General features: G+C 44.1%; 1 protein-coding gene across 1 annotated transcript; it reads right to left on the minus strand.

Annotated features, from left to right (window-relative positions):
* Nucleotides 1-1,934: 1,934 nt before the first annotated feature.
* Nucleotides 1,935-23,309, minus strand: gabra4 (gamma-aminobutyric acid type A receptor subunit alpha4). The gene is made up of 9 exons (XM_084550137.1): nt 23,209-23,309; nt 22,943-23,061; nt 21,670-21,737; nt 21,226-21,446; nt 20,495-20,577; nt 15,044-15,187; nt 14,406-14,558; nt 7,297-7,553; nt 1,935-3,543 (listed from the first exon to the last, which is right to left on the minus strand). Exons 1-9 carry the CDS (start codon nt 23,295-23,297, stop codon nt 3,007-3,009), a joined length of 1,671 nt encoding a protein of 556 aa, XP_084406263.1. The 5' UTR covers nt 23,298-23,309; the 3' UTR covers nt 1,935-3,006.
* Nucleotides 23,310-25,184: the final 1,875 nt, after the last annotated feature.

Consider the following 25,184-nt stretch of genomic DNA (forward strand, 5'->3'; position numbering starts at 1 on the left):
CTGATGTTCTCGCAAATCTGCATCAGATTTCAACATGGCAAGGTGTGAGTCTTCAACTATCTGTCTGTCAACTAGAACAGCATGTCTGTTAAATAAATAAATATATAAATGAATGAATAAATAAATTCCACAACCTGGCGTTGGCAGCTCCATCAATCATGCACACATTCAGAGCTGGCAGAATCGCAGCATATAAACACTGAACATCAATCTGTTGTTGACAGGGCCCTCATTAGTGCATGGATGTTCTGTGTTTCCATGATGAGATATATTTTGTACCCTGTTGTGACAGACAGAGAAGAAGGGGGGCGGAGACCAACAGGGAGGTAGTAACGGCAAAATCAATTTCACACATGACTAGGTTTAGGAGAGGTGAGTGGCGCTGGGCATCTTGATCTGTCCATCAGCCCGCCCGCTTGTTTTTCCCCGTCGCCGTGGCAGCATCATAACTCCTGTTAGACTAAGCGATCAACGAGGGCCAACAACCACGACTACACGGATGATATGGCTATTAGAGCTCCAACTAGGCACGCACTACATCACGAGCCCCCTCGTGTACCGTATCCATACGACGTCCCTGTCTGCGGAGGGGCACAGTGGCGCTGAGCTCATCCACCACCTGTTTAACCTTCAGCTCCTTCAGCGAGGAGGGCAAGAAAATAAGGCCATGAGGAAATATATTCTGCTAACTGGGCCTGATTTTCTGTGTAGGTTATAAATATAGACGTTTTCAGGGTGAGTCACATCTGCTCTTCTCGCTACTGAAGATAACACACTTGATGTATAAACATCTCTTGGTGCCGGTTATTAACAAAAACTGTGATTTTGTGATGTCTCCTTTGCCCTTAATGTTCAGCAAGTATTCACACAATGACACTTTACCCAGAGACAAAGACTCGGTGACGATACGTCCCCTGCTTCACCTCTACCAGACGCCATGTTGTGTCTTATCTGGTTATGGGCGTCCCTTACCTAATCAAGGATTCGATTACCACCATATTCCTTACCACCAGAAACCGGTGACCGTCACAAGGTCCCGATCATGTCGTAAGTCTCTTTGATTTATATAAGCTTTTTCTGAAGTGTGAACACTACATTCACCGGGCAGAAAATAGTTTGTTTCGCAGCAGAGATTACGAAATTCAACACGCTCCTTCCGCTTCTTGCACAAGTGTTAGATGAGAAGATTGATGCCACTCTCACGTAAAATGAAGCCACGGCCAGCAGCTGGTTAGCCGAGCACAAAGACCAGAAACTGGTCCAGAAACGACGAGCCTAACCGAGTGACTTGGGGCTGGAGCGGGACAGCGTGTAGGAGTGAGTCTAATTAGTGGATTTAATTTATGAGATTTAAATATATGTGGGAGCTGGTAGGTGGATTTTGTTACCTTTGAAACAGCTGTTCTGCAAAACATAACCCTGCACTTGGAAGGATTTGACTCACGGGACTCTTAAAGCGACGACAGTGTGCGCCACAAAGTGATTCAGCGAGTATGTGGGCCTATAGTTGACAGAAAATAACGGTTTCGCACTCCCGTTGCAAAATATGGAACTACTTATTATTCTGCTGCTGATTCTTAAAATGGTTTGCAGTGAATCTATGAGGCTTTGTGCATTTAGATGATCAATAATTAGTTTGAGAGGGATTAAAACACAACAACAGTCTTATTTCTCACTTCGAGAACCTGAACCAATCTTCTCATCTCAACAGGAACATTAATAAATGTATTTTCCCCACAACGTCTGATTTTTAACAATCGAAGTCAAAAGAGCAGCCCTACGTAGAGCCAGTCCCGCAGACTCTGGCTTTTCTTTTTCTGCCTTTCCTTCAAAATGTGTCAGTCGCTGCAGCTTTAAAATGCCGCACCGTTCGAGCTTTGCTCCACAGACTTCATCCAGTCACACTTGTCCTAAGATTGTGGAGGACAGCAGTCAGCTCTTGTGTTTCTCCCTGCAGCCGCGGTTTGGTCACATTCTTTCACTGAGCATGACAAAATGTCTACAAACAAAAAAACAACCAATTCACTCTTTGTGTTCCACGAGCGAGCACTATATGTTCCCTGTATTTTTACCATGCAGTGGCGGCTCTTTTTTTTTTTTTTTAATCACTTACACAATCTTTTGTCTGCTGTTCTGAACCTATTATGGCAGGAAAAGGAGCTTAAACCCTACTGCTGTATAAATTAATAACTTGTCTTTACTACTTCCTGCCAGACTTATCCCCAAATTTCATCTTCAGCCTTTCAGATTAGTTAATCCATCTCGATGCTTTCCAAGTAGGTAGTGTACAAGAGGAAAGCTTTTCATGGTTGATCAAGTCACAGCCTAATCTCCACTTAACCCGGACTTTCATTCTGACCAAATCTGCTTCGTATTCGTTTAAAACTCATATGTCCAGCAATCAAGAACAATAGGTTTGAGGACCACAACAAGAGATCTCAAAGGGGACCCTCTTTGAGATCATTTAGCTTTGCACCAGAGCAACAAGTGTGAAGGTTCAAATGGAAGTAGCGCATATTCATTAAATATAAATCTGTTTATCCTAATAAATTTATATATTTACATTGTCGGAGCAGTTCATTTTTCAGGACGGTGCAACGCACATCCGAATATCTCGACAGGTGCAGGGTACAAAAGTAGGAAAAACAAAATCCCATGCTTTGTCTTGACTGCAGGCCAAAATAGATGATGAGGCAACTGAAGCCGATGGAGACCTTTGCGGTATAAAGAGGACAGTGTTATATTCCAGTGTGCAGGTGTTCTTGCTTATGTTGAGTCAGATATTTCTAAACTGGTTGATTTGTTCCCATGCTTGCTGTCCCAGGACCGTAGGAAGAGAAAAATAAATGTATTCTGAATGCGTCCTCCAGGATGTAGAAGTGCTTGTCCAGCACATTTACCTGCAAAAACAACAGTTTCTTCTTATTGTTTGCAAACTCCCATTATCCTGATTTGCTTTCCGTGTGTTAAAAGAAATGATCATCACTCCTGTGGCCGGAGCGACGTCTAGCCGCCTTTAGCCACCACTGTGTCCTTCGATAAGTACACCACCCAGTAGACCATGTTAAAGGCGCCAAAGGACACCGGGAACAGGATCCGCGCGTACTTGTCAATTTTACTGGTTCCTCCCATGCCAGCAGTGGTGGGCTGAGAGCACGGCGTCTGCTTCGGCTCCAGTTTGTTCCCCATCATCTGGATGCGCTCCAGCTTGGGCGCCAGCAGAGTCTGCAGCGACGCCGAGCTTGGGTTCGGCTTGCACGGCGTCCCCGCCATCACGTCCGGCGTGGAGGCTGCGGGCTGGGGCGTGCTCTTCACCAGCTGGGCGGAGGAGGAGGCCACGCTGAGCAGGCTCTCGGACTTGGGGCTGGAGCGGGACAGCGTGGAGGAGCTGCCGTTGGCCCCGCTGGCCAGAGGTCGCAGCGGCCTCCCTCTGCCTATGCCCGAGATGTTGATGGTGGACTGGGCTCTCTGTTGGCTGCTGGACTCTTGTTGGGAAATGTAATTCATCCGCTTTCTCAGATTACCGTTGGAGTCAGGATTTTGCTGCAAAAGAGGTGAACAAACAATAGTTGGATATTAACACACTGTTATCTCTAAAGCATGGCAGATCTGTAAAGTCTGCTCAACAGTTTGAGTCTACAATGTCAAGCATTTACAAAAGCAGAAACAGGGCAGAAACAAGGAGAAGATTCAACTATATTCAGGATGTCACATTTAGCATGCTAACTAGGTTGCTATCCACAGCTGTAAACTTTACTTTCTAAGGCCAAGGGACAGCATATGATTAACCAACTACATCTTGTCATTTCTCAGATGCCAGATTATAATGCAGCTGTATTAAAGTTAGCAGATCCGACGTGCTCTCAACAAAGAATATTCTAAAATGACTCGATTTCAAGTGGGAAATTTGACAACCATACCGTTAACGTGCACTGAAAGACTGACTGCAGTAGCAATATTGAATAATTGCATGACAAAGATACGCTAAAGATACGTTTGAGATTATACCCTGTTTCCCCTGCATAGTTAACTTGGAGATCTAAACTGGTAAAAATCTTTCAGACGTGAACTCTAAATGCACCGACTAATCGACTTTTTTACTTTAAGCAGGAAGTCGACTAGTCGCTGATCATGTGACGATAACAACATGGACACCTCCTAGAAGACAGGTGTGGAGCCCAGTGTTTCATTGCACCAAACTAGCAGCGGTTCATCAAGCGGTGTGTGGAAATACTTCAAAAGATGCAGCCCATTCTACCGTGACATGCACAGTCCTGAAACACAACACATGTACTTTTGCGATGCAAGCTCATCCGAAATTTCAGACCTCCTACTAGGAAAGGTGCTCTGCAATGCCACTTGAAGCCGGAGGTCCTACTAGTGAAGTCGGGGCAAATCGATCAACCCTGACTTCACTGAGATGCAGCAGCCTGACGTCACAGAACAATGGCGACGCCCATGGAGATGCACACCGTGAGCGTTAAAACATAATTTACTAGACTATAAAATGCATTTATCTTTTTTTTTTTTGTTCATACTGGACATCATCATATTACACAACATTTTGCAGGAGGATATGTCGCTATAATCTCTCTGCATAAAGTAAACAGATGAAGTGTAGCCTAAAAAAAAAAACAACGAGCGAATCTGACAAAAAGAGAGGAGGTTTGTTGAACATCTACCGTAGAAGTATATTACCTATTGCTGGTGGGAAAACTTTGGGAGACCTCAATTTCAATCATTGTCAGTAACTTCGGAAACAAAACAAATATTATCGTGGTCGGCCATGTTTGTTCTGCCTCTGCTCTCTCTGCCCTGCATTTGGGTCCTACCCCCGATTACCCTCAACCTCCCTGACAGTTTGTTGTTTATGTTCAACTTCGTTCTCCTGGAACGGTTTGATGTCACATCTAGTACACTCCAAATGGGATAAATCCCACATCCCAGCTTTCTGGAACGCAGCAATATTAGTCGACTTTACAAAATCGGAAGTCGTTCAACCTCTGGTGTTTAGGAGACTTAAAAAACAACAAAGACCCTTAAACTTGTGCCCAAAGAGGAACCTATTTACCTACTTACTTGATGACGATCATACATTAACTAGTGGTCTGAGTGAGCTATAAGAAAAGGGTTATTGAAGGATTTTCAGTGGGAGTAATGCAAGTAATTTCTCCTCTCAAGGTAAAGCCCAGTTGCGTCTGTTTGCTGAAAGCCAACATATATAAACCTTGTCATCTGATTACAGTCCTCCTGACACAGATGGCCTTCATCTGGTCGTCAGGGTGTGCGCAACACAGATGTCACTTACCGAGGATTTCACTCATTTCACACGAGCTTAAGACAGAAAGTAGGTAGCACTGCATCGGGGCGGTAATGCAGTGTAGCGTCAAAAGGAGCTTATCCTTTGAGAGTTTATGTTTTCAAGCAGGGAGAGTGTGATGCTGGTGCTAAGGCACTCGGAGAAATAATCCACCGCCACCTCCCCACCCTGAAATCGAAAGCGCCCAGTGTTATTGTGTCCCATGTGCAGCAAAGGAGGCATGTGTGTGTGTGTTTTTAGAGAGAGCAGGGCTTCTCATCGTGGAAGAGGAAAAAGAGGTAAAAAGGTTGAGGAGCTGGAAAACATCAACGCACCCTGACCCGTGCGCCGAGCCCTCCGCTAACAGGACATGCTCTCGAGGAAGAGAGTATTAATATTTTTTTTTCCCCCCCTGCTGCCAGAGTCTTTTCTAAAACCTATACAGATGTAGTCGGGCTGCGTTGCTGTGGCAACCTACTAATCCACTGAAGTGCCGTTGTCACTATACTGCATTCAGGCACGATTACGCCACACTGGGATTTGGAGTGGAGGGGGCAACCTAAAGTAGTTAGTGTAAAACTGACATATGCATTGCTGGGTTGTGTCAGCTGCAAAGATCAGTTAACACCAGACCTATGAATGTATTTCATTAAAGAGTACAACGTCTAAGAAGAAAGAAATATCTGACTAAGACCTCTGTAGAAGCTTTGTGGCATATTCACTGATTCTGATTCGATCCATATGTCTGTCGCGGTGTCACCGTGGTTTGTTTTGACACAGGAATAGGAGACTGTGTCAATTTAATCACGAAGAATTTCAAAATAAAGACCCCCGCAGCACGCGCCGTCACCGAGAAACACCTCGTGATTAGCGACAAACATCTGCGCTGTGAAGATTCTCACTCTCACATATTTTCCCTTTCTTTTCCAAACCAGAGTCAACGGAATTAGCTTCTATATTTATACCTGAGCAAAAGCTAAATTCGGGGCCAGGCTGGCGGCTGTGGAACACTTTGGGTGTTTAATTTGATTATCTGCTTCATTTAGCGCTTGAGCAAAAGAGCTGTTTTAACTAATTGACGCTGATGGTCAACAGATCAGTTATCTGTGTCATAGATTAAATGAAACAGAGATATTGTTTAAACTGCTATTAAATGATAATAATGTATTAAAGTGACAAGCTTGGAGCTTTTCATTCAGATAAATAAGGAGTAACGGAACAAGAAGGAGCAGCTACAGTGAGCTGTTAGATGAAGAGCTGCAGGTGACAGGCTGCACACATCCAACTTTTCAGGAGTGACCAACTGCTGTTACACAGACTCATGCTGAAATCAGATCATGTTTGATCACGGGACGATGTTATCTGCAGAATTAAACCACAAGTACCAAATCAGCCAGGACACAAATGCTGGACATTTGCAACACAAGTTAGTTTGGGTTAGTGTAGCATATCTGGAAACATTTATGGAGTTAAAACAATTTCTCATAAACGCCAGGCTGTTCTGGCGGTAAACAGAAGTCTACAAACTTCTTGGATCAGATTTCTCTTTCTTTCCATAAAATCCTCTGAGCCGGAGCGCAGCTGACAATCCTCAGGCAGGCCCACTTCTGTCCATTCAAATGTCTAGGCTAAAGGCCAGATGCATTCATTCATCTTCTGTAACAGCCAGCCGTCATTGGGCGAGAGTCTGTTCGCCAGTTTATTCACATGCTCACCTTCGGCCAATTTAGAATCACCAATTAACCTAACCAGCATGTCTTTGGACGATGGGAGGAAGCCGGAGTACCCGGAGAGAACCCACACAGACACAGGGAGCACATGCATGCAGAAAGGCCCCCGTCAGCCGAACCCAGAACCTTCTTGCTGCGAGGCATCAGTGCCACCACACTACTGTGCCGCCCAGGCCAGATACAGTAAGGAACATGCTGTGTAAGTGCTCCTGTTGCAGATTACTGAGCCACTTCTTTGACGGAAGCAAAAAAAAAATAAAAAATCACCTGCAGCACTTCCTCGGCGTCCTTGACCTTGACAGGTGTGGTCTGGGGCACCGGCGGACATTTGGCCGGCTTCTTCTTGGCCCGCTCAATCTGTGCATTGGTGAAGTAGTTGACGGCGGCAAACTCAATGAGGGCGGAGAAGACAAAGGCGAAGCAGACGGCGATGAACCAGTCCATCGCGGTGGCGTACGAGACCTTGGGGAGGGAGTGGCGAGCGCTGATGCTGAGCGTCGTCATGGTCAGGACGGTGGTGATGCCTAAGAGAGTGGAAAAAGAAAACATTTTTAAACATGTGAGGCTGCACCACAGAGAGAGCTGACAGTTTTATATTTGGGCGGCAGCTCGGGGCATCATTTGTCAAACTGGCCTAAATCTTAATGCAAGTAGATCAGCTGTATAAATATCCATCTGCCTATGGAAAGAGCAGCGTCCCCTGAGACTGGTGTGTACTTCACCGCAACGCACAGCAGATCAGAAGAGAAAACAAGAAGTGTTCAGTAACGCAGTACGTTGCTCTCATTTGCATATTTCATTAACTGGATGCAGAGGGATAATGAACCAAAATATTCTGCGCTGTGAAAAGGGAGACAAGCACAAAAAGGACCACAGTGATTACACTGCAATAACAGGTAATCGTTTTCAGCCATTTGGGGGCAGCTTACAGTTTTAGGTTTACACATCCAGCAGATTAACATCAGTGATCATTTGGAGTTAATTATAAATCTAATATTTACTGTGAGAAAACAAAAAAACGACAACAACGAAGAAATTAAAGTGCTATAGAGCTGAGTAGACCTGTAAAGTGTGAGGGCAGCTTCACAGCAGGTATAGACCGTAGCTAGACTGTGACTACACGGTTTCCAGTTCTGTAAAGTTGTTTAGCTGCTGTCTGTATTGAAAGCTATAGTGAGGATCTTTTGTGTTCTGTCTCCTTCTGGCACAGAGAGTTATTACATAAACACTGCTTATGAGTGAGAATAATATACATATGCTTACAGTCCCTAAGTCATTTCTCTTCTTTCATTGCTCTCCAATGAGGAAAAGCCACATCAGTGGTAATCCATGTTTTATTTATTTATTTTTTTTTAGATTAATCCTTCCTCTGAATGCAGAGTTTTGTTTTGTTTTTTCATCCGGAGCAGTAGAAACGTTTGTTTGTTTGTTTGTTGCTATGTCCTATTTCAATCTTCTTCATTTCATGGAATCTCAGTTGCATTTGTAACTTTTGTTTATCCGTCATACTCCAAGTTGATGTGGGTGTCCCCGTATAGCTACGGGTGCTCCCCTGTTCAGATCTAGTAAACAGTCTGTGCCTGGTGTTACCTCTGCACCAGCACAGAAAGGCAGGAACGTTGCCATGGGCAACAGATGTACAACTTTGGTATATTGTGAAATGACTTACTCATACTTACAGCTACTTTGTGTGAACTTGTTTGGCAGGGGCTGGAACCTTTAAGCTATCATTCATTCATTCATTCATCTTCTATACCTGTTCAGTCCTGTTAAGGGTCATGGGGGTCTGCTGGAGCCTATCCCAGCTGTCATCGGGCGAGAGGCAGGGGTACACCCTGGACAGGTCGCCAGTCCATCGCAGGGCCACACACAGAGACAGACAACCATTCACACTCACATGCACACCTACGGCCAATTTAGAATCACTAATTAACCTAATGAGCATGTCTTTGGATGGTGGGAGGAAGCTGGAGTACCCGGAGAGAACCCACGCAGACACAGGGAGAACATGCAAACTCCACACAGAAAAGCCAGCCGGCCCATGGATTCGAACCGGTGACCTTCTTGCTGTGAGGCATCGGTGCTAACCACCTCGCCACTGTGCCCCTTTAAGCTATCAGTTATGTGTAAATAATCTCGCTACGCTACAACCGATTTGTGACCAAACAACCACATCAAACATCAAACTGCAAGCCAGACCCACAACTTCCCCACCTACAATTTAATTCACTCATTCACTCATTCACTCATTCACTCATTCATTCATTCATTCATTTTCTATACCGGGTTATTCCTGTTAAGGGTCGCGGGGGTCTGCTGGAGCCTATCCCAGCTGTCATCAGGTGAGAGGCGGGGGTACACCCTGGACTACATCCAGGTTGCCAGTCCATCGCAGGCCAATTTAGAATCACCAATAACCTAATGAGTCTTTGGATGGTGGGAGGAAGCTGGAGTACCCGGAGAGAACCCACGCAGACACAGGGAGAACATGCAAACTCCACACAGAAAGGCCCCAGTCGGCCTGGATTCGAACCCAGAACCGTCTTGCTGTGAGGCATCAGTGCTAACCACCACACCACTGTCCCGCCCACCTACAATTTCATTTATTTAATTTTGTGGTGCAATGTTTATCTGGAAAACATCTGTGTGGGCTTAACAACGACGTAGTCACACACATGATGAGCGTCGTGGAGTTGAATTTGATAACAACAAAATGGCTCTGATTGGTTCTTGGATGTAGAGGTAACTGTTGTTTCATATCGAGTGAATCGCGCCCCATAATGACATTTAAAAGCTGAGTTTACCAGACTCATATTCTGACAGCAATGGAGAATGAGCTAACGACAAACTGTTATAAGTTACAAAGATATTTCACAGGTACAATACATCCAATAATATAACAATGCAAAAATAATATGAACACGGCCCTTTTCCAAGACTGCAGTCTCTAAAATACTTTCTGCTTTCACTGCCACAGTCAGCGCTGCCAGATCTAGCTGATGGTTTTTATCCTGAAAGCTGTTCATAAACTGCCAAATGCACACGAAACCTCCCAAAATATTAGTTTGTTTTGTTAGTATTATAATCACCCAGATTGTTTCCGAAGCAGACCTAGCAGCATACGGCTAAACAGTTAGCGAGTGCTGACTAGGCTATATTGCAATCTCTGTGATATATCTCCACTGTATTTCAGGAGAGACAAAAACTACATCCAATTGGATTATTTCTGCCTGCAAACACCATCTGTATAACAAAAACTCAGATGTGCATCAAATGATATTACGCCGCAATGAGCTTAGAGCCTCCTAAAGTAAATCTGAGCAAGACGGGTGACTCTCCAACCGTGTAAACAATGTAGGTAAAGGAAGGTTATACATAACGGAGCTGGAGGACACACTGACTGGGACACCTACACACAGTCCATCCTGGGACTGAATGTCACATGCTCCTCATTTACTTGTCACCGCACTACCAAGAGAGGGGGGCCCGTCAAAATAAAACAAGACGCTAATCTGGTCAGCACACAAGGTCATACGGTATGTAGCATCCTACAAAAAACACGAGGTCCCCGGTATAAGCCTCATCACTTGCTCTTGGCATTATTAACCAACAGCACTAATGTGATTTGGAGAAAATCCCCTTTACATTGAAGATTTGGAACAATCTGCGCTGCGGAGTCCTTGCCCAACGTGAATTCATCCCCCTGTGCCGGGACGTGACCGCCATATAATTACCTGTCAATCAAAAGCGGCCGGATGACATTGATAGGTGAACTGCAGCTCAAGGCCACACACTGAGGATATTAACCTCTAATATGAAACTGAGGCAGAGGATGGGGCCAGGCCATCAAATTAAAAGTATTAGCTGCAGAATTCCTCTGACTGTGGAACCGAAGGATATAATATATGAGTACTGTACAATATGCACCTCTAATATAAAGGAAGTCATTCTCTTACAGTAGTTAAGCTGGATTTTTGGGGCTTGTTCTCTCCAATAGCTGTATTTGAAGATTGATTCTTGCACAGAGCCGGAAGGAGCTCAGTGAAAAGATGGGAAACATAAAAAAAGAACCTGTTTATTTCTCCCCTCAGTATTTCTACACAACCTACACTATCTCTGCTTTTAATATGTGTTTCATAACCCTGGGAAATCACTGTTCTCTGCTTTTGTTTTCCAAAATGGATCACCGAAACCCACTAATTGTAGATTTTGCATTACATCACATTGTTTGTAATCCAATTAAGCAAACTAGATACCGTACTTTGCATTAATTTGCACGCTGCAGAAAAGAGCCAGGAAAGCTGTTTTCCACCACCTACCAGTCTTTACGCTGAGATAAGCTCATCGTCTCCACATTCACAAATGAAGGTGTTTAACTCTTCGTGCAAAGGGCCGTGAGCTCATGCATTAGACTTTGTGACCCCCTATTATAGTATTAAAGGCTACACCTGCGCCCTCTCCTTCTAAGCGAGCATTGCAGTGGAGCTGTTACGAGCCCAAAGTGTGGAAACCAATCAGTCGACGCTCTGAATGAGCTTGTTAAAAATGTGCTTTCTATTTTGACCCCTCTATCTGAAGCGCTGAGGCTCCAGCTGTAATCCCCCCTCCACTCCTGTTTGTCTTCCTGACAAACTGCTTCTTTCGCTGCGGTTGAGTCACCGAGGCAGCAAGTCAAAACAGAGAGTGTGGCTGCGGGGGAAGAGGAGGAGAAATCCAAACTCCCCGACCACCCTCCTCCCTCCCCGAACACGCACATTCAAACTCGGTGGATAACAGCAGAAATCTGCTGCCTCAGAGGCTCCACAGATGCAACAATAGTGGTGGTGCTGTGATACCTCTGTCACGCTGGACAGTTTGGGGCGGAGGGGGGTTGGGCAGAGCGCCTGGACTGTCGGATACGTTGGCCGCTGCGGGAAAGCAGCACCGATCGATTGCTTGATTTGCACCGAGGGTCACACACAAGCAAACACACGACAGACTACGCAGCTGGCAGCAAAACCACACACAGTGTCAGATGCGCGCTGAATGGATACAGGTGACGCTGCAGTGTGTGTGTGTCACCAGCAGCATTAGAGGTTGGTTGTTTGGTTACCATCAGTGATTCAGTATGCTGTGACAGTTTGACTGAATACTGCTGCCAGCCAACAACATGCCTATTATTATAATTAAAGGGGAAGTGCTCCAATTTCATTCATTCATTCATTCATCTTCTGTAACCGCTTGTCCTGTGAAGGGGGCTGGAGCCTATCCCAGCTGTCACCAGGTGAGAGGCAGGGTACACCCTGGACAGGTCTCCAGTCTATGGCAGGTCTAACGAGCGTGTCTTTGGAAAGTGGGAGGAAGCCAGAGTACCCGGAGAGAACCCGTGCAGACACAGGGAGAACATGCAAACTCCACACAGAAAGGCCCCAGTCGGCCTGGGTGCTCCAATTCACTTTTGTGGGAGTATTGCATGTGTTAAACAAAAAAGTCAGTTTGTCACATAGCTGGTCTGGGATTCGCCACCGACAGTGGTGTGGTTCCCTTTCTCGTCACTGCTCGTGGCGATCGTTTGAAATCCCTCCTCGACGGTGCCGATGCACCGCGACGCAATACATCAGAACTACTTTCAAGACGGGGAACAAGTGTCAGTGTCATTATCTCTGAATGACTTTCCATCAACGTGAGCGCGAAACGCCCCTTGATAATAAAATGGCAAAGCCCGGAGACACCAGCCTAGTTTGAGCAGTTCTGAGAGTCTGTTGACACACACTCTAATCAGTCTATTCTAGGACAGAGCCCAACACTGTACAACGGGAACCTGGGAGAACGCAACTGGGTCACGGACCAACAACTGAACGCAACGAGTAGACTACACGCAACTGAGTCATCTTGTTTGTGAATGTCCATCTTACTTGCTTCAGTTTTTGAACTGTGTAGAATGAATTTTGGGGTAATTTGATCTCACTTTACCTGAATGACTCACGAGTTGGATTGAATCCCTTTGTGCCATTGTTACGTACCACGCATGGGCAACGTATTCTCTCTCTCTCCCTCCCCTGAGTTAATTGCCTGATTGGTTTCCATCTGGTTTCCAAGTCTGGGAGTGCAGCTAATTGGTTGATTCAACCCCGTATTGACCAACCATTGCCCAGGGCCCTCATGAAAAGGGGCCCACATCAGCAGGATCCACTCTCTGCTCCTTACTCTGTTATCCAGCTTGTGTAGACCTTGAGATGTGTGGAGTTTTCCGCTCTGTTATCTAGAACTGTTTGTTCCGTAGAAGGTCACAGGAGGCTGAAGCCTATCCCACCTGACATTGGGTAAGGGAGTGTGTAGGTCTCTCTTGAGCCTCGAAACCGGTTGTGACTCATCAGAGAATGGAGATGGGCCTTCTGAGGGTGTCCTGTGTTGTCTGGCAACACAATGTTGTTAGTGGGGGGCCTTTGGGTCCTATGGGTTGAGGGGAGGGGCCTCTGTGGATCATCCTACAGATGCTTGATCAGTTTGGGATCTAGTGAATTCGGAGGCCAGGTCAACACCTTGTGCTGTTCTTCGTGTTTTTTTTTTTTAGTTGCTCCTAAACTGCATCCTGCTGGGGATGGCTGCTGCCATCAAGGAGTGTCATTGCTATGGGGTGGGGGTGCCTGGTTTGGTCTAGGTGCTTGATACATGTCTAAGTAACATCCATTGCAGACTGTGTGCTGCTGCTGCAACACTGCAGTTTTCCCCACTGTGGGATAAATAAGGGATTATCTTATCTTATCTTTCACTGACTTTCTGCCAACTGTCAAAATAATGGAAAGTGACATGGATTACTAACTGTAATCTCATTATTGGATTTCAACTTGCAGACCTGTAAATATAACTAAAAAAGAACCACAGGTAGGGTTAGGATGAGGAAAAACATAACTTGAGTTAGAGTTAGAGTAACTCATACTGAATTCAAATATAGTTTATCATTTTATTTCAGGCCTGTATCTGTTATACCTAAATAAAGTCTAATGGATTACCCATTTAAAAAGATTTTAAATAAGATTTTATTTTACCATGGGTTACATGTAGAATTAAAGATGTGCAAATACCTCAAATCAGAATTACCCTCTGAGGCATCCTCTGTATAACTTACTACCTTTAATATGCAATGTTAATTTATATTGAGGGTGTTTCTTTCAGCCCATTTTACAAGAACACATCTTGAGAAGGTTCTGTATCAGCTGCTTTCTGAGGCAAAACAATTCTGCCGCAAAGCTTAAAGGATGGATCAATCACCTTGTTTTGGCAAGTGGAGACTCACTCCCAGCTCTGTTTGCTCTGTTTGCATGCAGGCATCAAATAAATAGACAGACAGGAGCAGAGAGGCTGTGCAGGATGAGGGATGTGCGAAGTCTACGTACCAAAAACCGTGCGTGCCGGGACCGATTCTTTATTTATCCAGAAGGACACTTGAGAGAGGATTACTGTCATTATGCAGGGGATATACGTCTGAATCATGAAGTAGCCCATTTTACGTTTCAAGTGGAAATAGACCGTCATCACCACGTATTCACCTGGAAGGGATCAACAGAAATGAATTAGCTTGATTAACAATGCATTTGCAATTGCAGGCTGACAGATTTCAGTTAATACAGCTCGAGACACATGTCACATTTGATAATTTTTTCTTCACCGCCCCCATTTTCACCCAAACGGACACACGTCTTCTACTCTAGCTTTCTGCTGCTACGTCCTCTTTGGATCCTTCAGTCTTTACGGGAACCAACAGGCCCTCCTAAATGACTCATGTGTGCGTGATGTTTACAGAGTTTCGTTTCATTAAGTTGTGTCAGAAGTGTCAGAGCTCCAAATCCTTCAAATATCAATGACCAAAGCTGCGTTCATGCGATATTTGTGGAAAATATAGTGCAGACACGGCATATCTGACAAGTATGACTAAACAACATTTTCTTATTTGTAAAAGAAACAAACAAGGTGATCCTGTTCACTAGACTTCAGCTGAAGGGTGCAAAATGATGAAAGAATGAGTAAGCCTCACCTGTGATGGATTTAATCGTTTCACTGGAGACCGTCTGGCCGATGAGATCGTACTGAACGAGGCTGGAGGATTCAGGAGGGACCTCCACCGAATGCTCAGGCCCTTTAGTCCAAGTATAGATCATCTCCGTCTTAGGATAGGCATCTGTGGGCAGAGAGCGAAGTCTTGTTGAGATGAGTCACTTACTGTAAACCTATAAACAGTATGCAGTAGAAAAAAATAAGATGTACAGTAGAAAAAAATGTGCGTTTGTGTACATACGCATATGCATGTGTGTTTACATGTTTATGTATTGTCATTACAGGTTTGTCAGCCTTCTTGACGCAACCCAAATGAGTTCATGAATAGCATCTTCTTCTTACCACCTGTCTCCAAGAGTTACCTCTTTGGTGTAAACATCTAATCTTACATTATAATGACTGTAAAATGTGCAATAAACTAGGAACTATAATATTTAGCTTTTTGTTTATTGTCAGTTTAGCTTCTAATACATTTACATTTTCATCCAAGTCTGTAATCACACATTTCTGTCCACTTGCGCAAAAAGTCGCAAAGTTGACATTTAATGAACTTGTTAAACATGTTATGGAAAAAAATAAATAATTAAAATAAGCAAGTTGTTAACCAGACACAAAGCAATGTTAGCATTCGTCTGGAGTCATATTAGTGAGCCGTCATCACCCGATGAGTTTGTGTGCGGCTACAAAATCAGGCTGTAGAGACTTATGAGAAGTCAGTGAAACCAAAACAGTGAGCTAAAAGAAAGTAAAGGACTCCTAGTACCAGCTGAGAGGTACTCCAGAATCAAATGAGACCAAATGAGGTAACAACCTGGACCTTATTTCTGGCATAAAATACGATCGTTTCCCCCATATAACTTTTGTGTCATTTGGAGTCGTTCGGGAGATATTTAGATCTGCGTATAACCATATAATGGGAGTGACTGGGGCACCGAAACGCAGCCTCTAAATAATGCATTATCTGTTTTTTGCAACATGGCTGAATATTTTTCTGATTCTGAGGTTGTGGACGAACCATAGCAGTAGCAAATTACAGGTGGTGGGCGCTCAGAGATGACATCATCCAGGTCAGAAGACGTCATCTGGGGTCTGTAAATCAATCTACAGACCCCGGATGATGATAACAGGTAATTCCGGACTCAACGAGGAATAGCACTAGCATATGATAACAAAATATTGGTGAAATTAACGAGTTTCGCAGCAGATAATGCGTTATTTAGAGGCTGCATTTCGGTGCCCCAGTATACTCGTATACTCACTCCCACTATATGGATATACACTGATCTAATTATCTCTAGAAAGACTGCAAATTACAAAAAAGTTATATGGGTGAGTATACGATTGCATTTTATGCCAGAAATAAGGTCCAGGTTGTAAAAAAACAGTAGTTCCCCTTTAAGTCTAATTTTCTTGTCTTTATCTGCATCGTCTTTAGCGTTTTGCTGTGACAAAAAAAGTGTAGTGTTTAGTTTGAGAAATACATATTTCTAAATGCTAAGTATAGTGTCTTAGCCAGATAACCAGATAATGCGTTATTTAGAGGCTGCGTTTCGGTGCCCCAGTCGCTCCCACTGTATGGATATACGCAGATCTAAATATCTCCCGAACGACTACAAATGACACAAAAATTATATGGGTGGTATTTTATGCCAGAAATAAGGTCCAGGTTGTAAAAAACAGTGGATCAACTTTAAAGTGTCAGGCTCAAAGATTTGTTTCATTCTCTTTGGTGACCCCTGTGGCGATAAGCAGTAATTGCAGGCATCTTTTTTGTACCTCACCAGACATAAAAGCAGTGGTTTAAAAGTGAGTCATCCTCCTCTTTTTGTTTGTTCAGACATGGTAGCATTTACTTGCAACTGTAGCAGAGCTAAATTATAGATTGCTATGAAGTCGATGTTGCATTTGTTCCGTCTTCTCCTGATGGTCCTCTCTGGCAGGGAGATGACCATCAGATGATGACTCAGACGTCACTAACTGGCACTAATTTGTGATTTGCGCCAGGAATGTCTCCACAGACATTAATATAATTTATCAGCAGGTCGTAGGCTCAGTGACCGTTATGTTAAGAGACATTTGTTTGAATGAAAGATTTGAATGAAGCCATTCCTGCAAATAACCTTGCATTTGAAGTTTTTTTTTTATTTTATTTTAAAGAGAAAACTATTACAGTTCATGATATTTTTTGCTGAATTGTATCCTTGGCTGGCACAGAAGCCATTGAAACAACATCAGAGGACACTAAAACTCTCTACTGACTATTATTTTTAACAGCTATAAGCAGATTGACCCCTGACCTCTAGAAAAACATAACTCTCTATTCTGCAAGGAAAACAAGAGTCTAGCGACTGTTTTATAACTGATTGACAAGGAATATATTTTTTTAGGCCGCATAGCATTGCGTTAGTATTAACTATGCTAATATTTACTGATAAAGATGTACACTGACGTCAAATGTATTCCCTTAAGGAAATGTTCAAGGTGTCTGCTTCTATCAAAGTCGCAGCTTTCAAATCGGTCCTCTGCTAAGGACGTCGACATCAAATCATCAAAAGTACTTTTATTTCCCACTGTTGCCTCCTCAGAGTGTTTTGCAGTATATATACTGCCGAGGTTGACCAGTCTGTGGATTCACAACAAAATGCCAGTTGTCTCCGCCTGCCACTCCCTATGGGACTCCACATCGGCAGGATACCAACTGTGCTGCCAAAATGAAATGACTCCGGTGTGTCATGGAGTGGAACGCAATGCCTGTGCACACAAGTCCAGATGGAGAAGCAGAAAAGGAGACAAGAGAGAGAGAGGGAGGGAGGGAGGCAGGGCAGACAGCGAGAAAATGAGCACACACTCACATAGACACACACACACATCAGCTATGGAAAATAGCTGCATAGGTCTGTGCTATCCTGAGGCTGAGGAAGGGATTCTGACCTTTCCTTCGCTTCAGGCCACAACAGATCCATGAGCGCTTCCTCCTGACTGGAGGCTAGCAGCAGCAGAGCAGGCTGGTGAAAGGAGGAGGACAAGGAGAGGTGGAGGAGGGGGGTGAGGATGACAATAACCCAGAAGTGTGTGAGTTTGTCCTCCGCAATGTCACCACACTGGGTAATTGTCGGGTTGATTGGACGAGTGTACAGACAAACTCCTCGTCTTTTCCTTTCTGCCTCTTGCAGATGTAATCTTCAAATCGCCGCTCCTCTCCGATAAGACAGCTGCTCCAGAAACTCCTCTATTTGAGATAAGTCATTTGTGCTGACCAGTAAGCCCACTACGAACACTGGTGCTGAGCTGAGGCTCCATTGTTCACAATGAAGAATGACGTATTTCATTATTTAGTATTAGCAGTCATTCTGCGCTCAGCTCTTCAGCAATCATTTTCAGACCAGAATCTGTTTCAGTGCCGGGAGAAGCTATGTGACAGAGATTTCATCGTCTTCTTTTAATTGTAACTGGTTTCCTTACTTTCCCAAATTCTCTAAATCTTTATTTTATAGACACTATACTTTAGCATTTGGAAATATGTATTTCTCAAACTAAACACTACACCTTTTTTGTCACAGCAAAATGCTAAAGACGATGCAGATAAAGACAAGAAAATTAGACTTAAAGGGGAACTACTGTTTTTTTACAACCTGGACCTTATTTCTGGCATAAAATACAATCGTATACTCACCCATATAACTTTTTTGTAATTTGCAGTCTTTCTAGAGATAATTAGATCAGTGTATATCCATATAATGGGAGTGACTGGGGCACCGAAATGCAGCCTCTAAATAACGCATTATCTGCTGCGAAACTCGTTAATTTCAAGAATATTTTGTTATGATATGCTAGTGCTATTCCCTGTTGAGTCTGGAGTTACTTGTTATCATCATCCAGGGTCTGTTCCGTTATTTAGAGGCTGCGTTTCGGTGCCCCAGTCACTCCCACTATATGGATATACGTAGATCTAAATATCTACCGATTGACTACAAATTACACCAAAGTTATATTGGTGAGTAAACGATTGTATTTTATGCCAGAAATAAGGTCCAGGTTGTAAAAAACAGTACTTCCCCTTTAATTTGCGGTGCTACTAAGCTAACCGTAAAAGAGTGGAGTCAATTGTCTCTCACTCTGCAAGACAGCACTTATTTTTGACGTCACATTTTCAAAAATTCCGAACTATTTTCTTCAGGATCCTACTTTATTCCTCACAGAGACCACACATTTTTCATTTACTTAGAGAAAATGGATGAAAGCGGATTTTAAAAACAACACAAATCTCGATAAGCTGCCCTAAAGTTAACTAACACCGCCAACCTTTTCTTTTTTTCTTTTTTTAGTAAAGTAAATAATCTAGCAGGTCTCGTGAGGCTCAAAACATAAAATGCAGTCCAATACAGGCTGCCAGTCTTTTCAGCAGTGGGTTTATTTGTTTACAAGTATTTTAAAACGACTCAAATGTTCATTGTGATAATGATTCATACGTAAAAAAAAAAAGAAGAATACTACATGTCCTTTGAAATTCTGTCCGCGGCAAGATTAACATTTAATCATTTTACCCCCAATTAAAATGGCAACTTTTACACGTCTCTCCTATATCTGCGTTTTTTTTCCCTGTGATTCTGAAAAAATGGGTTCGGGCTATTGGAGCAATACTGGCTTCTCGTCCTTGTTCAGCGTCACAGCGGGAGTAGCATGGACCTATTAGTTAGACAGCAGCTAGATGTGCTGTTTGTGCACAGCTGGTTCTCATTGTGCTACCAGAGCTGCGTCACTTGTCATGTAGACAATTAAACAAGATTGACTGACACTGTAACAGTTACTTTCTGCCAAGATGTGCACTGGTAGTTTAAACAAGTCTTGATTCTATGGAATTCTAACAAAAGGAAAATAAACATGTACATACACCGATTAGGCATAACATTATGACCTAATGACCTAATATTGTGTAGGTCTCCCTTGTGCCTCCAAAACAGTTGTGACTCATCAGAGAATGGACATGAGCCTTCTGAGGGTGTCCTGTGGTGTCTGGCAACAATATGTTGTTAGTGGGTTGAGGAGAGGGGCCTCTGCGGATCATCCCACAGATACTTGATCAGTTCGGGATCTAGTGAATTTGGAGGTCAGGTCAACACCTTGTGCTGTTCTTCAGCGATTTAGTTTTGGGATGGCCTTCCTGCTCACATAGTTTCTGCTTTGCGGGAACCTTTTAGCGTGGAGAACAGGACGTGATGATGTCATGCACAAACAGAACGGCAGAAAATCCTTTCGCTCATTCACCCAATTCAAACCAACACCCAAGAGTATTGGATGTAAGTTCTTACGTCGTCCACCATCACATAGGAAGCAACGGGGCGACATAAAACAACTGTATAATTTGAAGATCAAAGTTGACGCAACAGAGGACTTATTATCTATCGCATCCGCTCACACACACAGAACTTACAGCTTCCAAACTTGAGGGGACATGCGTGTCCATCCATGGGGAAGTCCACGAGCTTCATGGGACACTCGGCGCTAATAGTCAACCTGTTGCAGAACAGAGGACAATAGTTTAAATAAGAACCAGACGCACATTCAACAACAATGTGAACACACTTCCCTGCATGGAAACAGATATACCACAGGTTCAAAGTAAATAAATTACCACCTATTATTAGAGCACGTTCCACTCCGTAGCATTTCAGAAGAGACAAAGCAAGCTAGAGATCTGTGGCTAAATGGGTGTATGAACTTCTATAAGTGGCACGGTGCCAGATTCTGATATCCATACAACATTCAATTAAAGAATCCAGTGATTTACTCTCGCCAAATCTTTCTTCCTTATAATTACTGCTAATACGCCCAAGTCGCAGTTAGTCCCATGCTGTTTCGAGTTGATTTGAAAGTTTGGCATCTGCATTGCCTTCCCACAGCTCTCTCCTGTTTACACTGTGTGCCTGGGTTTGGTTTCACAGGAAATCTCCTTCATAGCCTCAAAACAAACAAAGACTGTCACCACTCCTATCCCTTTTTAATGAACAAAAACAGTAAAAATGGGAACACATTTAACTAACCTAATTAAAGTCTCGATTTTAGATGCAAAATTTAGATCAAGGGACAGCTGCGGACTTAGCTTTGAACAATGCCAGTACAGCAGATTGCATGGTGGTAGAGTCGAGCATAGTGAAGTATTACCTCATGGTGTAGAGGATGGTGCCATTCTTCATGATGCGGAAGAGCCTGTTGGGGGCGGTCATGTTGTGAGCGACTGACCTCTTGCCATTCCTGAAGAAGGTGTCCGGTGTCCACACTTTTGTCACCATCAGGTTGTTCAGCCTCAAAATCTCTATGGGGCCCTCGTACATCAGCCTCCGGTCCACCCACGTCTGGCGAAAGAACACGTCCATCGTGTATTCCTGAGACAGGGAAAATTGACAAAAAACACAGAAGGCACATGAGGAAAATTATCTTAAAGGACGTTTACATCTTGTTTTCCACCTAAATATAATAGCTGACTTCTAATAGGCCTCTTGGTTTTATATTTCTTCTGCAGGGACGACATTTGGAGCAAAGCTGCGTGAAGGTTTTAGCTGTGTTAAAACAACAAACGCATAAAGTTAGATATGTGGTGCTACGTACCATTTCAACATCTGAGACGGGCCCAAAACTCGTCACATAAATGTCAGTCTTGACCTCAGTCACAGGGCCTGTTGAAACACACACACACATACACAAATGCAGCATTTAATGACCACTTCCTGGTTTTAAATCCCTGTGTGCCACAGCTCAGTCTTATTCACATTCTGTAAAAACTCTTAATAGGCCTACAACCCATCAGGATCAAAACCAAAAGACATGCAATAGCTTATCTCTTCAAGCGCTGTAGTGACTCTGCATAATGGAAGTGGAAAAAAAATAGCTTAAACGATGTAAAAACATAATCCCCCCCTCTCATTTGAATGAAGGCAGACTGTATAGACGCCTGTATATCTGGGTACCAGTTCTGTCGGCGGGTTGTTTTGCACATAAACCACCAATCAGGCGTCTCTCTAAGAATAATGCTGCTTCTTAACGAGTCGTTTCTGTAGACGGTATGTACGAACACGAAAATCCCTACTTTTTTTTTTTTTTCTTTGCACTTGAGCTGTGCATTAAGCGTTTGTCCCGCAACATATACGCGGTTATATAACTACTGGCTGAAACGTGCGAGCTTAAGGGCCCCATCTTCGCAGGGCAGAGCTACACCATGCTTTCGGGATCAAGACTTGACACAGCATCGCGTGTTTTTTGTTGCGAAACACCGCAAAGGGACGAATGATGCTCACGACCAATGCACCACATGTTGTGCACGTCCTGGAAGACTGATCTCTCCTCTGTGTCATCATAGTAGCTTTCCTGGAGTTTTTTATTTTTTCCTTTATTGGGAGAAATCTTTCACATTTGAGATCGGTAACATCCTATTTTAGACTTTTAGACATGCAAATAAATGAGTCTTAACTAATATGATCAAACTGGAGCCCAGCAGTGAGCGTATAGTTACCGTATTGCATGTAATAGTCTTCTGTGGCAAGTTAATTTTTGTGTTTTCATTAAGAACATCAAGAGCGTTTCAAATATGTCAAATATATATCGCATTGCTCACATTGCATTAAAAAAAAAAGTCCAACAGAAGAAGCAGCTTCTCTTTAATTATGTTAAAGTACATTTATAGATGTCATTAAATTACTATGATGATTTGACTTGTAGGTTGCATCTCATTAACGTGTTTGGAGCTTGCTGCTATTTTACCCCATATAGCTTAAAAAAAAGTAAATTAAAAATGAATAGATTTCACGTCTGTTAATCTGAAGATTCATCGGATGCCCGATGGCTCATGTATTTCCTACTTTTCTCGTGGAAAACGCTCGACTACCTCCAAATCCTGGTCGCAGCCTGTTGTCATAGCCGTCCAGAAGTCGGTCCAAAATGCGAGTAAAATTCTCCGGGTAGATCCTTTCATCCTTCTTTGTCTGTCCGGATATTTTCTTCACACTACACGAAAAATAAAAATAAAAATAAAAAAAAGAGAAACTAAATCAGGATGCTTAAACTTCACTGCTAAAAACACCTCACTAGTGTCGAACTGATCCGAGCGGGAGCTTTTTCAGCACCACGGACAGAGACGCTGCCAGGACTCACCAAGTCGCCAAACAGAAAAAGTAGAAGAGGGTCCGAATAAAAGCGGGGCACATCGCTGTCACCATCTCCTTCTTCTTGGCAGAGACCATCCTTGCATGCCATACTTCAAGCCTCTTCACATCTCACCTCGCCAGCTGCCTGTGTCCCGGGGAAAGAAGGGGGAGAGGAGCGAGGAGCGAGGAGCGAGCCGCGCGGCGACACAGGGCAGAGCGCGGTGCAGAGCGAAGCGAAGTTGTGAGCCTCTCTCTTGCTCCCGCAGTGTCTCCGCCGGACGCGCAGCACACTCGCACACATGCACACGCGCACACACACACACACACACATACACCTTCACCCCCCAGCCCAGGTCACCTCTCGTCCCGATCCGAGATGCTGCTGCTGCTGCTGCTGCTTCTGCATCCAGAGAAGGAAACTATCCTCCCTCTCTCTTCTTCACTCTCTCTGTTTGCTTCTGTGTCTCACCCTCTTTCTCTCCCTCCCTCTCCTGCTCTCCTTCCCTCGCTCTTCTCCGTTTGCCTTTTCTCATACACACACACACACACCTGCTTTGGTCAGGACACAGATTAGACGTGCAATGCTTTCAAAATGACTTAAACAGAGTCACATCTCTGACTTCACCCTGCTGTCAAAACTGGAAAAGGCGGAGGCAGAGGCCTGTTCATCTGCTCAGCGCTCATCTCGGGATTGGGTGTTGCCTGTGACAGCACGACCCTCCCTGCCTTTGGAAATCATCGTCAACATTTTCTGCATTCAATCTCCAGCTTTTAAGATTTAACGCCTTGTCTCCAGACGCGCCGCAGAAATCCGGGCGAGCGTCGCGGCGTGCCCTTTGACCTCGCCATCAACCAGCGTCCGTCACTCCCCTCACTGTAGCAGCACCGCGCGCGGGCGGCTTAGCCTACATGTTGAACTAGTTTCAGGAATGCATTGGTGAGCGCCCGTATTAAGATTCAAATGGGTCAGTCTTGTCGCAATACGCAATCACGCACACATACACACAGACACGCACATCTACACAAAGGCACTCAGGTACTGTAGAGGAACTGGGACAAGCCACATGCTGCTTCACAGATTTCTCTGCACCTGGGACAAGCAAGACCTTCATTTGTGTGTGTGTGCGTGTGTGTGCGTAGCTCTGAAGGTGAAGTGCGGGTAAATCTCAGGATAAACAAGATGTCTAGGTTCCACCACATTGGCTTTCCTGATTAGTTTTGAAGTGCACACACACAGAGACACACGCACACATATTTTTTGCTGAAACAGAAGCCGCTAAGTGTGAAGGGAAGCTGTGGAAACATAATGTAGATATACCACACGCATGCCAAAGTCAGGTAGTCTTGCAACGCGGCTCCCCATCCCCGGCACAGCCGCCCACCCCAGTCCTCCCACAATACACTAGAGCAAGGCGGCTCTGTGGGGGATGAGTAATACGCATGCTCTTTGTGGGTGCGTGCTTTCGTCCGAGAGTACTTTTTGCTTTCTCCTTGTTTCCTTTTCTTTTCACTTGACACTTGATTACGGCTCTTTGGGCATACTGTACAAAAAGGTTGCCATAATGTCAGATGTACAGTTTGAAGAAAAGTCAAGTTGGCCTTATTATGCCGCTCTGACCTTTTCCTCTACTGTCTGGTGGCTGGTGTTTAAATTACCGTACATGATGTATCACTGTGCTAACATTTGTGGCCTCAAGACACACTCTGTGGCGCGGAGCACCAAAGCATTGGTACAGGTGTCTTATTTAATTTCCGTTATTGTGCTCTTCTGTAGCTTTATTGCGTGCACGTGTTTGTCTGTGAAACAGTTTGTCCCGAGAAACAGGTTCTTCTGCTTTGTAAGCTATATGCCCTGCAGCAAAAATAACCGCTATGATAACCTAGTTTTTTATCAGTGTGAGCGCATGTGTGCGTCAAGAGGGAAGGTAGAAAAGGTGAGATGTGGCTCTGTGATGGCCAGTGTGTGGTAAGCAGTTGAAGGGC

This window comes from Chelon labrosus (assembly GCF_963514085.1).
Source record: "Chelon labrosus genome assembly, chromosome: 8".
Lineage (NCBI taxonomy): Eukaryota > Metazoa > Chordata > Actinopteri > Mugiliformes > Mugilidae > Chelon > Chelon labrosus.

Coding starts and splice junctions, on each gene's coding strand:
- gabra4 (XM_084550137.1), bottom strand. CDS start 23,297: ATGGTCTCTGCCAAGAAGAAGGAGATGGTGACAGCGATGTGCCCCGCT. Junction 15,188..20,494: donor TCCCCTCAAGTTTGGAAGCT/GTAAGTTCTGTG, acceptor CTCTGCCCACAG/ATGCCTATCCTAAGACGGAG. Junction 3,544..7,296: donor ACGCCGAGGAAGTGCTGCAG/GTGATTTTTTAT, acceptor CCTCTTTTGCAG/CAAAATCCTGACTCCAACGG.